General features: G+C 38.3%; 1 protein-coding gene across 2 annotated transcripts in view; it reads left to right on the top strand.

Moving 5' to 3' along the window:
- The window catches only part of GALNT1 (polypeptide N-acetylgalactosaminyltransferase 1), a 219,818-nt gene extending 202,990 nt beyond the window's left edge, over nucleotides 1-16,828 (top strand). For both annotated transcript variants that reach the window (XM_073587767.1, XM_073587766.1), the window contains exons 7-12: nucleotides 2,515-2,632; nucleotides 2,799-2,979; nucleotides 8,529-8,668; nucleotides 10,828-10,926; nucleotides 11,245-11,379; nucleotides 15,615-16,828. In XM_073587767.1, coding sequence (XP_073443868.1) covers nucleotides 2,515-2,632; nucleotides 2,799-2,979; nucleotides 8,529-8,668; nucleotides 10,828-10,926; nucleotides 11,245-11,379; nucleotides 15,615-15,761 — 820 coding nt within the window. In that variant the 3' untranslated portion in view covers nucleotides 15,762-16,828. The remainder of the gene's footprint in view (nucleotides 1-2,514; nucleotides 2,633-2,798; nucleotides 2,980-8,528; nucleotides 8,669-10,827; nucleotides 10,927-11,244; nucleotides 11,380-15,614) is intronic.
- Nucleotides 16,829-17,098: the final 270 nt, after the last annotated feature.

Below are 17,098 nucleotides of genomic sequence, written 5' to 3' on the forward strand. Positions count from 1 at the left end.
TTCACTTGTAAGAACATTTTTTTAAAGTGAGTAGGTCACATTTCAAAGTCTATTACCAGGAGAATGTTTCCTTACCACATTGTGTCACATTGGCTAATTTGTGCTATCCACAACTTTGGAAAAGATGATTTTAGGGTTTCTGATTTCTGACAGTAATATGTACTTGAGAAAGCAAGTCGAAAGCATGTCTTTATTGCTAGAAGTAAAATCATTAAGGTATTCGCAAACGGCAGCTTTTTTGCTATTGGAAGTTTGTTCAGGAATAATACTGCTGGCATTTTCCTGACGTATTGACTTTCATAGCTTTTGTGTTGGTTTCCACTTACGGTATTTTATATAGTGTAGGCTTCCAAGCCAGGAGAGTGGACTGGTTAATTCTTTTAGCCCCTTTATGGCTTTCGAAGCCTGAAGCAGCAAAATAAGACACAAAAGTTTAAACATATACAGAACAAGTCATATTGAAATTAAAACCGTTGAAGCGCTTGCTGCGCGAAACGGCCAACATCCACCTGCATACTCCCTGCATGCCTCCTTAACCCGCAAATCCTGTACAAAGTCTATTGTTCACCCGGATTAAATAAAAAGGACTTTGAAATATTTAATCCATCTGGTGAGTGCCGCATTATTTTTCTTGAAATATAAAAATAAATATATATCATATGATTAGTCACTTTTTACACTTTAAAAATTACAAAAAGGAAAATGGGCAGGTGAAAAAGTTTGGGAACCCTTGGAGATTTGTGTACTCGGATAACTTTGACCGAGGTTTCAGACCTTAATTAGCCTGTTGGGGTTATGGCTTGTTCACGATTGTTAGGAGAGGCCAGGTGATGCAAGTTTCCAAGTTTTATAAAAACCCAGCCTTTTCTAACCTTGTGCCAAAAAACAGCAGCCATGAGTTCTTTTAAGCAGCTGCCTAGCACTCTGAGGATGGTGGATGCCCATATAGCAGGTGAAGGTTATAAGATGATAGCAAAGCGTTTTCAAGTTGACCTTTTCTCAATTCAAAATGTAATTTAGAAATGGCAGTTATCAGGAACAGAGGAGATCAAGATAAGGTCTGGAAGAGCAAACAAAATTTCAGTGAAAGCTGTTTGTAGGAAATTCTAGAGAGGCAAATCAGAACCCTGGCTTGACTGCAAAACAAACATTTTTGCAGAATCTGGAGTTGTGGTACATTGTTCTACTGTTCAGAGACACCTGCACAAATAAGGCCTTCATGGAAGAATCATCAGAAGAAAACCTCTCCTGCATCCTCACCATAAAATTCAGCTTCAGAAGTATGCAGAACATCTAAATAAGCCTGATGAAGTCTGGAAGCAAGTCCTTTGGACCGACGATGTTAAAATGGAACTCTTTGGCCACAATGATCAAAGGTATGTGTGGAGAAAAATGGGCACAGAATTTCAGGAAAAAAAATGGGAGTGGATCAATAATGCTTTGGGGTTGTGCTGCAGCCAGTGGCATGGGGAACATTTCATATGTAGAAGGAAGAATGGATTCAATTCATTTTCATCAAGTTTGTGATGCAAACATAACACCATCTGTAAAAAAGCTGTAGTTGAAAAGACGATGACTTAACAGTGGCTTTCTGTCCCATGATCAGAACATTATTGAAAATCTGTGGCTAGACCTCAAAATGGCAGTGAATGCAAGACGACCCAGGAATCTCAGAGAACTGGAAGAATTTTCCAAAGAACAATGGATGAAAATCCCTCAAACAAGAATTGAAAGACACTTTTCTGGCTATAAAAAGCATTTACAAGCTGTGAAGGAGGTGCTACATGGTACTAACCATAGATAAACACCAAAGAAACAACAGGGTATATTTCCAAATAAAAATCAAAAATTTATTAACAAAAAATTCCTTTAAAATATTGACAGTACAGAGTCTACTAAGCACAACAAGTGGAACACAATGACTGAGATAAATAACACTGACCAAAAAGAATGCCAGATTATAAAAATCACTAAGTACAAAAAGCCTAATTTACATACTCTGAATAGTTCAGAATAAACAATGGCCATACAAAAGGTGACTAGTGATCAGGATTGATTCTAAAAGGCATTAACTGACCTACAAAGTATTCAGTGCATGTTCATAGATGCCAAAATTGCATATAGGAAAGCGAACATACTTACAAAATTTAACTAGTCAATCAGAATGCTCCACCTCACCCGAACGCACGTTTCGTTAGCTACTTCATCATGAAGTAGCTAACGAAATGTGCAGACGGGTTGCATTAATAATTGCCTTTATTTTAAAATCTTTTGCACCACTTCAGTATAAGATTGGTGCATATTACTGAAAATCATCCATTGGGGTAAAAGCAGTACTACCGCAGACTTGTACAGTCTATCTTTTCATATTTGTACTACGCCAAAGTTTTATGTTTGTGCCAATACGGCTTCTGGTGCCATATACCAAATGTAACCATTCGTCCACTGAAGGCTGGTATATATACATGCACATAAATTTAATTAGTTGCTATATATTTATTTTTTGTTTTGCAGGACTCCTACTATGGCAGGTGGCCTCTTTTCAATTGACAGAGATTATTTCCAGGAAATTGGAACATATGATGCTGGAATGGATATTTGGGGAGGGGAGAATTTAGAAATCTCGTTTAGGGTAAGTATAACAAAAAGCCAAATTTTATACCTGTGAGATGATTACTGTGTTTTTCTCTGTTTTAGCAGATCGGTTGTTTATTTGTGAAAGATGTCACTATCTTTTTATCATATTCTAATCACTAAAAGGATTGTACCTAATGCTTTGTGTCTCTTTTTTCCTCTAGATATGGCAGTGCGGAGGTACACTTGAAATAGTCACTTGTTCACATGTTGGTCACGTTTTTCGAAAAGCTACTCCATATACCTTTCCAGGTGGTACAGGTCAGATTATAAACAAGAATAATAGAAGGTTGGCGGAAGTGTGGATGGACGAGTTCAAGAATTTCTTTTACATAATTTCACCCGGTGAGATTAATCTTTTATTCTAGTTAGTTTATTGTGTATCACTGTTAAATACTTTTAACTGTCAATAAAATATTCAATCATGGGTGATGCCATGCTTTTCATTAAAACTTGATTTTTCTGCAATTATGTTTAGATATAACATAAAATACATAGCATTGCACACACTTCCACATTTCAGTTATGTGTATTGTTGATTATGGGAATACTTGTTCTAATCGTTATACTCCTTGCCCGGCATGGGCGCATGCATACAAAACCAGCCACCTCAGACAGTAGAAGTGTCCCGTAGCCTAGGCAATGAGCAATAAACTATATCTATAAATTCCTCAATTCTTGTTTTTGTAAGCACTTAGCAATTTTATTCATTTATGATTGAGAAGACCCTTTTATTGGTACTTTTCTTTCGTGATGTGTCATGAAATTGTGTTTCTGTACATCACTTGTATCCAATTACAAATCACATTTACTGTATATACTTAACCCCTTTGTGACATCAGACGTACTATTCCGTCCATGTGCCTTGGGCCAATTTGACCATGAACGGAATAGTATGTCTCAGCGATCGGCCGCGCACATGGGTGGTGTGCGGCCGGGTGTCAGCTGATTCTCTCAGCTGACACTCGGCACTAAATGCCAGGAGTAGTCATGTACCCCCTAACACGATTGCAGCATTCCGGGAGCAGGCAGAGGGCTGACCGCCCATCTGCCTTTGGATCGGAGACCCCGTGGTGTGACACGGGGTCCCGATCGCTGCCATGGTAACATGATGTCGTCATGACGACATCCGGGTTACCAGAGCTGAGAAACTTCCTGTCGTGCGCAGTGCATGTCAGGAAGTCTCTCAGGTCAGTGTGCACGGATTGCAGCGCCGACAGCTTCTATAGCATGCAGATGTTCATCTGCATGCTATAGAAGTGATCAGCCTGAAAAAATACTGTCCCATAGTGGGACAAAGTGTAAAAGTTAGAATAAAGTTAAAAAAAAAAATTTAAATGTTAAAAAAATTTTTAAATAATAAAAAAAATCAATATCTATTCTATCACTAAATAAATATTTGAATGAAAAAAATCTAAACAATTAAAGTACACATTTGATATTGCCGCGTCCGTAATGACCCGACCTATAAAACTGTCCCACTGATTAACCCCTTTAGTGAACACCATAAAAAAAGGCCAAAAATAATGCTTTATCATACCGCTGAACAAAAAGTGCAATAACGCGCTATCAAAAAGACGGATATAAATAGTCATGGAACCGCTGAAAACGTCATCTTGTCCCACATAAAATGAGCCACCATAGAGCATCATCAGAGAAAAAAGAAGTTATAGCTCTGAGTAAAGCAATGCAAAAACAATTATTTTTTCTATAAATAGTTTTTATGATATAAAAGCGCCAAAACATAAAAAAATATAAATGAGGTATCGCTGTAATCGTACTGACCCAAAGAGTAACACCGCCTTATCAATTTTACCACACACGGAACGGTATAAATGCCCCCCCCCCCCCCAAAGAAAATTTATGAATTGTTGGTTTTTGCTCATTCTGTCTCCCAAAAATCGGAACAGAAAGTGATCAAAAAATGTTATGTGCCCAAAAATTTTACCAATAAAAACGTCAGCTCGTCCCGCAAAAAACAAGACCCCACTTGACTATCAGGGCAAAATATGGAAAAATTATAGCTCTCAAAGGGTGATTTAAAAACTATTTTTTTGCAATCAAAAGTATCTTTTAGCGTGTGACAGCAGCCAAACATAAAAACCCGCTATAGGGCCTCTTTCACAAGTCCTGATATTTCCGGTACCGGAGATGTCAGTGTCCGTGTGTGTAATACTTGTGGCACACGTGTGGAATGCGTCTACCGCATCAGTACCACAAGGACGGGGCACCAGTGAAGAAGCGTTGCCATAAGTGCTATTCCTCAGCGCCAGGTGCTGAGCACTGCTCTCATCATTCTCCCCTGCTCTGCCGGCGATCAGCGTGAGCAGGGAAGAATGATGAGTTACATTTAACCCCATAACAACCGCCGATACGCCTTTTAACGGCAGCAGTTAAGGGTACTTAAACCACAGTGCCGCTTTTTTACGGCACTGAGGTTTATGGTTATAATTTACGAAAAGAAAAAAGAAATAGGCCACAGACAGGGGATCACCCTAGGCAGGAAGTAGCATAAAAGATTCAAATTTTATTGAACACAGAAAAAACAGACACAAAATATGGTAAAAACATAAAAAATGGTCACACATGTGACACATAGACAGAGTACACAAAGCTCATAATAGAGAACACCACCTGCAGCTATACACTTCACAATAAGTTAAACAGATCCGAAAAAAAACAAATGAACCCAAATTCACAAAAATATGAAACAATCTTTATTAAATATCAAAGACATACAAGGTTAAAAAGTGAGAAACCCAAAATTTAGGGCATCACAACCCACATTTTCCACAATAAGAGGCCGCACATATCCTACAACCCAATCAATCACTCCTCAATCATCAAAATATCCTAAAGAGGATGTCACTAAGACAAAAAGATCCCATATCAAAACAAAACACACCGGTGCTATGCAATTAGTACCTGTAGTGCGGAAGTAAACTTACCCTCCTGTGGGTGATGATGCCAGCCCCAACGCACGTTTCGGCGTTTAGCCTTCTTAAGGGGCTAAACGCCATTCAAAAACACTGTACAGGTGCCGGTAAACTGCTCATGTCTGACCTTGACCAGCACGTGTGTAGTACAATTGATTACAAAAACAACGTCACTTGCGTATTTGATTTAATGTTTCTTCTGCTGAATTACTGGTGCTTGTACAGTGTCTTTGATTTGCGCTCGCGCAATTGAGCTATGTCTGACTTTAACTAGCATATGCGCGGTATAATTGATTACAAGAACAATGTTACTTGCGTATTTGACGAAATGTTTCTGTTGCGCTGAATTAGTGGCGCCTGTATAGTGGCCATATGTGGCACATGCGCAATGGAATTTGCTTCAGTATTCAGCGCCACTAGTTTACATCCTGTGGCGCCTTCCCTGTGCTTAATGTCCGGCGCCTGCGCATTTTTGCCGTTCACTCCTGCCTCTGGTTTATCTGTCTGGTTACTGCCCACATAGCCAGTTACTACAGCAACTAAGCTGTAAAAGACATGATGCACTTCCTGCCTTATGACCTTCAGCGCCGGCGCAGTCCTGTTGTCAAGCTACTACTGCCTCCTATCTGTGGATGCGTTTCCGGCCCTGTAGACGCAGACTCTTGCGCAGTTGATCTAATTATGCATGCGCTGTGACATCACACGCTGGTACCATGGGATACCATCTTTCGCCATGGGCCGCAAGCCTCGTATATGTCACCAGGTGTTTCCTGTTACTGATCTCTCCATGTTAAGCAGCAGCGCAGCTGCCCCCTATTAATAACTAAACAACCATATATATTGACACAGCAAACTGACAGCTAGTACCCCTGACGAAGCCACTTAGGGTGGGGACACCCGTCGGGTCTTTCTTTCTGCCTGGCTTCTCTCCACTTGGGTTCTGTATATCGCTAATATGAACTTGTGCTGATCATTGTAGTTGGCTATTTCAGCCCACATCATTTACCCCTGTGTGCTCATATCATGTGGGCTAATTGTTTGTTCTATGCCTACTTTTGAGGCTTGGGTATTTGTCCTCCTGAAGCTTGCCATTTAAATCCTATTATCTTTTGCACTTATGCATTGCATTTGGTTAAGTAGTTTTGTGGCAATATAGGTTATAGGTATCAGTGTTAATCCTTTTTTCTTAGTCTTTGAACTAGTGATTTATTATAATTGTATAGGGATTATTTCCTACTTTATGCACGGTTAACGCATCTATTTGATGGTGTGTATTTTCTATATTCTGTCATGCTCTTTACATGGACCTAGGGTCGTTACTTAAATCAACACTTATTGTTTAGTGTATAGCTGCAGGTGGTTTGCTCTATTATGAGCTTTATGTAATCTGTCTATGTGTCATGTTTTTAACATATTTTGTGTCTGTTTTTTCTGTGTTCAATAAAATTTGAATCTTTTATGCCTAGGGTGATCCCCTGTCTGTGGCCTATTTCTTTTTTCTTTTCGTAAATTGTACATTGTGGTATAGGTCAAGGTTGGATCCCTTTGAATAGTTCGGTGGTGCCACCGTTCTCTGTTTCTGCTGAGGTTTATGGTTATAGCGCCCCCGATCAGAATTTCTCCGGGGTCTTGGCTGCCGGGAGTAGACCCTATCACAGTGATCAAAATAAAAAAAAGTAAATCAAACCCCTCTTTATCACCTCCTTAGTTAGGAAAAAATAATAAAATAAAAAAAAAATTATTTCCATTTTCCCATTAGGGTTAGAGTTAGGCTATTGTAAATTGGGCTAAAGTTAGGGTTATGGTTGGGGCTATTATTGGGGTTAGGGTTGGGGATAGGGTTTGGATTACAGTTAGGGTTGGGATTAGTTTTAGAGTTTGGATTAGGGTTAGAGGTGTGTTAGGGTTGGGATTAGGGTTAGGGGTGTGTTGGGGTTACAGTTGAAGTTAGAATTACTATACAGGTTAATTATATGTTTTGATATACCGAACTTTTATTGACATGTCAACACCAAATATGTTTATTTTTAATATGGAGAAAGTGGGGTGATATATAAAGATATAATGAAAAAAGTTACTGTTTTTAATTTTATTTTTTTTCACCTTTTCCTTTAGTCACCTCAGGGAACTTGACCCCTGTGATCCTTAGATTGCTTGTTCTATATACGTCAATGCTGTAGTATTGAATAATATAGTGGAAATTACAGCATATAAAGTTTATTAGAAGTGATTGGACTAGTAGAGGCAGATGCTGCATGTGTAAAGAGCTTGGCCCCGTATCCCTTGTGACACATACAGACATATTCCGTGAGTGATATATCCGCTATTGGTCATTATGGGCTTTAAGACCACTATAGTAACACAAAATTTGTGTTTTTTTTGTGCCTTTTATTTAGAAATCCATTCATAAACATGTAGTACTTCACAACAGAAATTTTCTCGTGCTTTTTAGATCTTTTCAAAATAATAAAAATAATGTTGGTGTAAGTGCGTGTTCCAACTTCATCTGTTTTACAACAAGAAATATTGCAAATTGCTCAAAACTCTGGGTGTAAATGTTTAGATAAATGTCGGTTCTACAAATTTATATCAAATTATTGTACCTGAAAAAATGCAGTTGTGGCAAAAAGTTTTGAGACTGCCAGTTTGGTTTTCACAACGTTTGCTGCTGCAGTGTTGTTAGATCGTTTACTCCCATATGTGTGTGGTTACTGAAGCACAATTATTAGCAGTTCAGAAGTTTGTAAACTTTTTTGCAAGTTCATCAAAACTTTTCGCCAGGACTGTACACAAGACCGTAGCTTTAATAAAATTCAGTTTAAGGTTTAAAAGGGTTGTGTATTCCAAATCGATAAGTCTGCAGTCACTCTACATACAGCCCCTTTGCACCAGACGACCCCTTTAACGTTAAATCAATTTTGACTAGTGTCAGGCTAATACTTGTGTTCATCATTTCAGGTGTGACTAAAGTGGACTATGGGGACATATCTACAAGAGTTTCCTTGAGGCATAAACTTCAGTGCAAACCATTTGCCTGGTACTTAGAAAATGTCTACCCCGATTCCCAGATACCGCGTCATTATTTTTCTTTGGGAGAGGTACGATGTATGACGTGTTATAAATAGACATTTCAATTCACTGAGATTCCTGTAGAGATTTCTAAAATGTTCATGAATATTAAACATTGGATATATTGTAACAGGAACGGCTTAATCTAAACCTGTGTTGGATCCTGTTTTGTGAATCCTGCCACTGTAGATATTAGTTTTCTTTTCATCTGTGCAGCACTAGATACAGAGTTGTAAACTTCCTCTATATATACTCTATAAAGGGCCTAATTGATCTACGCTGTATAACAGAAACCGTGCTTGGTTGCCCATGGCAACTAATTATTGCTCCGCTTTCTCTGATAGCTGCACTTTCCCTGGTTACCGGCAACGTTAAATGAGACCCTTATAGTCTGGATTTTAAAGCACTTCTATAAAGCTGTAAGGGGAAGATGTCAGAAAATGAACTCATTGACTATCATTCCAGAATAAGTTCTGAACTAAATACTGAAATTAGAAATGTCAATGTGCAAATTAAAGGCGCAGTATACTTTATAGCCGTCATTAATTGAGGTGCTTGTCCTTGAAACGGAGTAGTCTTTCAGAGGGAAATTTTTACTAATTCCAATAGATTGTCACTAATTGGCGTAAAGGAAACTGTCCTACCAACAACCCATTTATTACAGGAAGCCTGGCATCCAGGTCCCAACACCCATGGCAAACTGCCTATTTTACCAAGGAGAGCCACGGCAACCTCAACATTTTCCTAGTCGCAAATATGGACTGCCGTTAGCAACTCCCTCTGCTCTTTCTCAGAGAGGGTCCTCGACCTTGGACCCCCCGCCTCCTTTATGGTACCCCATGCCCTGTTAAGAGCATATGAACATGTCTCAGTGGGATAATCCCTTGTTTGAAAGATTATACCGAATGTAATAACCCCATAAAATTTTGTATTTTTTTAAGCCAACATTGTAAGTCATGACATATTTTTAGGATGACATATTTTTAGGATCTCCACCAATCCTTTATATGGGGCTCTGCAATGTCCTATCGGAATGGAGTGGTGTCTGTGATTGTGCCTGAAAAAGTTGAGCACTGTTATTGGCGTTCTCAGTCCGTCACATAAACAATGGATGAAGCTATGGCACACATTGCTCTGCACCATTCCGGACAGTTTAGAGCAGTTCTGTGAATCTGTTACTTATTCTGTTGCTAGTTATATATTGCCATTTTGGGAATAACCTTTTCAAAATGAATATGTCTGAAGAGGTCACAAGAGAGTGTCTTGGTTATTTTCCTTCAAACTGCTTCCCCAGAAACTGTACTTTTTTATTATTATTTATTTGCATAGCGCCATTAATTTCATGATGCTGTACATGAGAAGGGGGTTACATACAAAGTTATAGATATCTTTAACAGTAAACAAATTTACAATGACAGACTGGTACAGAGGGGAGAGGACCCTGTCCTTGCGGACTTACATTCTACGGGATAATGGGGAAGAGACATAAGGTCAGGGGTGCAGCAGCTTTGGTGGTTTTGAGGCGGCGGCTCAGGCAGTGGTGAGGCGGCAGAATGGTTATTGCAGGCTGTAAACTTTCCTGAAAAGATGGGTTTTCAGGTTCCGTTTGCAGGATCTGAGGGTGGTGGATAATAGGACATGTTGAGGCATGGAATTCCAGAGGATAGGGAATGTTTGAGAGAAATCTTGGAAGCGGTTGTGTGAGGAACAAATAAGTGTGGAGGAGAGTAGGAGGTCTTGGGAGGATCAAAGATTACGTGAGGGAAGATGTTGGGAGATTAGCTCAGAGATATAGGGAGGGGATAGGTTGTGGATGGCTTTGTAGGTCAGTTTTAGTAGTTTGAACTGGATTCATTGGTGAATTGGGAGCCAATGGAGGGATTTGCAGAGGGGAGTAGCGATGAGAGAGGTGGATTAGTCGGGCAGCAGAGTTAAAGGGAATCTGTCACCCCTTTTTTGAGATATCATATAATGATATCATTCAGTTGTGATATCTCAAAAAAAGGGGTGACAGATTCCCTTTAAGGACAGACTGGAGTGGTGCAAGAGAGTTAGCAGAGATGCCACAGAGGAGGGTGTTGCAGTAATCAAGGCAATATATTGTCCCATTCCTTTGGTGGTTTAGCGCCATTTGACTTTTTATTTACCCTACTCAAAGATAAATTGACTTATTCTCTTGTCTACCCAGATCAGAAATGTGGAAACAAATCAGTGCTTGGACAATATGGCGAGAAAGGAGAATGAAAAAGTTGGTATCTTCAACTGCCATGGAATGGGAGGAAACCAGGTATAGTGAGCTTACTTTATTTTGTATTGCGGTTAAAAACTACGTCATGATCCAAGATAAAAATGAAGAATTCTAAATTTTTTGCAAACTTAATAGTTGTTAGAACAAATTACATAAAGTAGAATCTGTTCTGCAGTTGTAAAATTCAGAACAGATCACAATTGTTTCACTGCTGAAATGAGCAATACCGTAACACTACACAAATTCTCTCTTTCGGCTCGTCATATGTTTTTGTTCATGCCATAATATTAAGGACTGCAGAATGCATTGTGCTCAAAATTCCTATTAAATGTATGTACATTCTTCTATTTTTCTTAGGTATTTTCCTACACAGCTAGCAAAGAAATCCGCACCGATGATTTATGTTTAGATGTCTCCAAGCTTAATGGCCCAGTCATAATGCTTAAATGCCACCATTTAAGAGGCAATCAACTATGGGAGTATGATCCAGTGGTGAGTATTACTTGTGAAGTTCTATCGTCTTCTAAACCAGAATGTATTCATCATTCTTTGGTAGCAGAACAAAATACTTGAGCATGCGGTTTTCTATAACAGTCTTACATGGACTTGCAGTTTCAGTTTTAGCAGGGCTGTGGGGTCAGTCAGCCAAACCTGTGACTCCTCAATTTCCCCTGACCCCACAGCACTGGTCACTACTGAGAATGTAACTGCAGCAGATTCAGCTCACCTAAAAGCCCAGATCCTTAGATCAGGACCAGAACAGACATTTATAGGACATTTCATAACTTTCCCAAATTCTTATGAAAAAATGTACAGCACATACTGCATGGTACTACTGTACCCAATTCATGAAATATTTTAGGAGTTTCTGCCAATATCTACTCTAGTAGCCCTGGTTTTTAGGGGGTACTTGACTTAGAATGTCATGAGCTGCAATCAGAGTCAGAAAAAGTTGAGTTAGTGAGACTTATTATAACTGGTGGAGCGGTTGCCCTTACGAACCAGTCAAATTCTGACTTCCAGAGGACCTACCTCATGGGTTACTACTTTGGTCATTGATTCTTCACAATTCTATTATTACAGTTGGTAAGATAACACCTCTAATTTACTGTTGAGTCCTGCGTTAGCTGAATTTTACTAAACTCCTTTTTTCATTCATTTTTTTTTTATATTTCTTCCTTTGGTTGGCTGAAAAATGTCTGATGTGGTTTTAGATTTGTTTGTGCCGCCTGGTACAGATCTTAACACACCAGTGTTAAGAGTGAGAGACTGATTCCTTTTTTTCACAGGTATTGTCCAAGTTTTTATGTGACCCATTAATAAAGTTTAAAAATGCCAGTAAGCTGGACATCCATATGTGTTTAGCAATTTGGAAAACTGTTATCTTAAGCTAAGCAGATGTTGTGATGGAGTAGGGAATATCTAAAAGGCACAACTCCATTACCCGCCCCAGCTGCACAGTCAAGTCCATCTTCTGCATTTTTATTTTTCTACAAATGTTAATATTTCTGTATATAAAGCTCATTTTTGCTTGTGTTTATGGTTTATATCCTATGTTTTTATCAATTATTGTAAGTCTGTTCCCATCCAAAATATTGTGCATTTTCAGAAGTATAGAGAGCATAAGAAATCCAAAATAACATCCTGTCTCTTCTGACCATACAATAAGCTACTAAATGCTTTCATTTGTTCCAAGTTAGTATCATTTGCTTCCATTATAGCTAATGAAATCAATGCTTAACTTGCATAACGTAATTGAAGGCTTTTGTTTTTTTCTGCTATTTTGTTACAAAGTAATGACCATACTGCATCCAAAATTTTTTTTTTTTATGTATATTTTTCTGTTTTTATAACCAATGTTTATTGGATGCCATCATTATTTTAATATATGCTCAAATTGTCTTTTCCGCCAAGTTATAGAAGAGTATATTACAGAGCACAAGCCAGATCTGTATACAGAAACCATAATTTATGAATGCACACATTTTTATCTGCAGAGCACACGAGATAGATGGAGAACAAATTTATTGAATCTAATCATATGCGTGTTCAGTTACATCGTGCCATGACCAATGTTTTGGCGGAAGATAGATTAATGATAGTCTGACAACTAGGGACCCCCCTACCACTCCCAAACGGGTTCAATGATGTTGAGATCAGGCCTCTGTTGTGACAATATCATCACTTTCAGGGCTGACGATGATTCTTAATGACATTGGCTGTATGTTTGGGTTCGTTGTCCTGCTGCGGAATACATTTAGAGCCAATAAGACGCCTCACTGATGAAATTGCCTGTTGAATAAGTATTTGTCTGAAATTGTCAGCATTGAGGACACCGCTATTCCTGACAAAATCCCCAACTTTATTTACTGAAATGCAAACCCAAACATGCAGAGAACCTCCACCATGTTTCACTGTTGCTTGCAGACTTTCCATCACTTCTGGCCAGATTTTTCTGTACAATATATAGGTGTAGTTGGGTCCCATTGGTTACTGCCAATTTTGATGTGATGGTACTGCTGAACATCTTCCGATTTCATAGCGGCATGTGTCGTCGTGTGTGATCTACTGCCAATCAATGCAAAACAAAATGATTTATGCAAGCCTGCAAACACAGAAGGTTAGCTCTCCGAGATGTTTGGAACAACTTTTCTATCGAGTTCCTTCAGATGTGCCTAGAAGTATTATTGTTTTGATGCTTTGCACGGAAAGGGTAGTCACACCAAACATTGATTTTGATTTCTCGTTATCGTTCTTAGTTTATTTTATCAATTACAATTTTAATTACCGTAACATTTTTATCTTTTCAAGCATTGTTACTATGCATAATTTTTTCCGCACCTGCCTAAAATTTTTTCTTCGAATTGTATGTTTCCATAATGCCAATAAAGAGCACTGACTTTGATGAATGGGGTTTCTTTAAATCCCTCTTAGACTTGTGGTATCAGAGTTGTTACAGCTTCATAATAAACATTTCTTTCTCTTCCAGAAGGTAAATATGTAGAAAAGTGAAATGTTTTTTTTTCCTCCCGGCAGTTAGGTGATTTTTTTTCTCATTGTGAGAACAAACTACACTTTAATGTGTCCTTTTTAATTATGAAGGTGGTGTGAGTCCCTGCCAAGTGATGTCAGGCTGAGTGCTAACATGGCACACAGCCCACTAATCTAATGCGTTAGAGCACCTGCCAGGCAGCACCTTTTATACAAATGTGAACAGATGCTTTCAAGTTCTTTACTTTTATTCCAGCACGGATAAATCCTATCCATGTCTTGCCAATAGAATCATAAAAAGTGCAGTCTTCTCCTGTTTTACAATGTAAATGCTTCTCGTTAGTATTTTTAAGCATTTTCAAGAAATGGTTGTTTACCACTGCAGAAATGCCTCATTTTCTGATTTGTACGTTTCAGTGTTTGTTTTTGTCTCAAGCGCTGGGCCTTGTTCAGTCTGTGCCGAAGCAATCAAAAAGACCACTAAATATTTTCCTAGATGTTGAATATCTAGTGAAATGGGGGCTGGGAGATCGGCACATCTCAGAGGGAATGAATGAATTTAATTTGATATCATTATTGACAGAGTGTATTATTACTATCAGCTACAGAAGTGTCTCTATTCTGAGAATGTTATTGATGTTTGAGCTACATTACTGTGAATCATCACTTGGAAGTCATGTGATCAATATTAATTTTTCTCCTTTTCAAGTGTTGTAGTGTTGATAAATGCATCTATTTTTACTACATTTTTTAATTTTTAACTGTTACATGACATGTTGGGAAAAAATGATTTTTATGCTTATCGTCTACAATCGAGCCAGAGGAAAGCAAACAAAAATATCCTTGAACATATTTGCTATTGCATGGCGAAATTCATTCCTGACCATTGAATTGCTTCTGGTATCACCTTCTAAACTAAATCTCCACCTAGTCTCTAAATGTGGTAGACCATGAATCGTGGTGGTAAGAAATTAGTGTCCTGGCTCTTGTTACTCCCTGTAGTTCGGACTGTCACCCCCTGGGTATTTCATATTCGTACTAGCTCTACTGAAATCCTTGTCAATAAATGAGGTCTAAGTGTAATTAGAGCCAGGACACCATGGCAAGTTGGGCATCATCTTATCTTTTTTAATGGTTTTCGTTTAGCTATGTCTATTTTTTTTTTTTTTTTAGTACTGCAAATGTTACTCTACCTATGAGTAGGAACAAAACGTATAGCCCTGTACGTCCCCCCCCCCCCTCCATGCGATGTAAAAATCTACTAGAAGTGGCTGGATAGTGAAATCCCTCTAGCTACCTTCAAGGACGTTGACAGAATATTCAGGAAGAAGTGAGGAATTTTTGGATTATTGTGAAGAATGAGTCTTGGGCCAGATTCACATATCTCTATTTCATGGCCTTAGTAATGGCCGCTATGCACAGACTATAGAAATCTGTATTGGATAGAGAATTTTCTTTGCAAATAATTAAAATTTAAATGGGCCCTGTAGAAACAGACAACCTGTTTCTAAATACTATGAATACTTCATTGATCTTTGTCTAAATCAAGTAAGAGGGTGGAGAGGAATGTTGGACGGATGTAGATGCAAAGGTTCTTTATGTGAGTTCAAAATGGCCTTCTGAGACAATGAAGTTCAGGTTACAGAATAATGGAGCGGAGAAATCTTTTATTATAATATATGGGAAAGCTTTTTTGTGTAAGGTTCTCAAATGTGTCTTTTATTCCTTTTCTCTAGAAATTAACATTAATCCATGTGAATAGCAACCAGTGTCTGGACAAAGCTGCAGAAGAAGACAGTCAAGTACCCAGCATCAGAGACTGTAATGGCAGCCACTCTCAGCAGTGGCTTTTGCGTAACGTTACTCTTCCCGAAAACTTTTAAAATATCTCATCATTGGCAAACAAGTTGTGAGAAAACCAAGAACATTTAATAAACTAAATGAATTGACTGCGCTACCTCTGCACATGTAACTTGCACATCCTTGAGCATCCAGTGACCTAAAGGAAATTATTTTCTGCACTTGTAAAATGAAGGGGGCACATATCGGCTAAGACATCCTTGTAGGTGTTTCAGAAGCTGTGAAATGGCTCCCCTCTGAGGATGTGAAGTGGTATTGGAACTGTGCACACTGAAGTTTACAAGAAGGATCGAAGTCTTTAAGGAGATATCCAAGAGAACTAAAGAAAATGCAATCTGTTGTGTTTGTTCCCAGGAGAACTGCATATCTGTACGGTTGGCTTGCACATGTCTGGCCTCTGCATTGGCATACTCGAGCAGCTATATGCCAAGCAACTGTGACACTTTACAGTTTTATCACATACTATATGCTCCACATTCGGAGACAAGAATGTACAGAGCAGTGAACTGCAGAATCTGAAATGACATCTCCTATTCATGCCCATTATTGTGCAGAAAACAGGGTTAAAGAGTTGAGAATCACATATATCAAAAGTACAATTTCTAATAGAAGAATATCAGATTTATATGTAGTTTTTTTTTTTTGTTTGTTTGTTTTCTTTCCTTTTTACCTCTATTGGGATAACTAAAATCAAATTTTTTTCAAGTATGTGATAGTAATGGATAGAATATATTTTTCATGATGGGAATTATGTTAATTTCTAAGAAAAAGCAGTACTGGGATGGGGAAGTCATTGGGGTGTTTGTTTTTCCATCCTAAATCCTGTTTTGTTTTTTGCTCGGGTACTTGTCCATAATGATGTATTTTCACTTTGCCTTCTAAAAAATCAAGATTAATCATACCTTACAACATATAGTGTTGTGTTATATAATTGAATTCAATTTTTGATTGCAAAATTCTAGCCTTGAAATGAGTGGTTCCAAATGCAAACAAAAATTGCCGTAAAACATAACTGAGTATTTGTAGTGCCCAAAATTCATACTACTGTACATTTTTTACACAGCAATAAATCTAGTTTGTTCTAGCTAAATTTCAGCCTTGTCTATAAAGTTCAGAAAAGGAGTCCTATATTGCTCATAAATGCCACTTTTCAGAAAAGTTATATTTCACTGTTCTGTAGTTATAGCAGGGCTCTCATTACAAAATGACTGTTCAAACCAAACAGAGCATTTGTTGTGACATTGCCCTGATAAAATCATACATTTAGCATCTAAATCATTTGCTGCAATCGCTAAAAAATGTTCTGTATTGAAATTTGATTGGTGAATCCTTGGCATGGCCAAGAAGTTACCTGCACTTT

The sequence above is a fragment of the Dendrobates tinctorius genome, unplaced genomic scaffold (genome assembly GCF_039654945.1).
Source record: "Dendrobates tinctorius isolate UK_male_01 unplaced genomic scaffold, ASM3965494v1 ptg000102l, whole genome shotgun sequence".
In the NCBI taxonomy this organism is placed as follows: domain Eukaryota; kingdom Metazoa; phylum Chordata; class Amphibia; order Anura; family Dendrobatidae; genus Dendrobates; species Dendrobates tinctorius.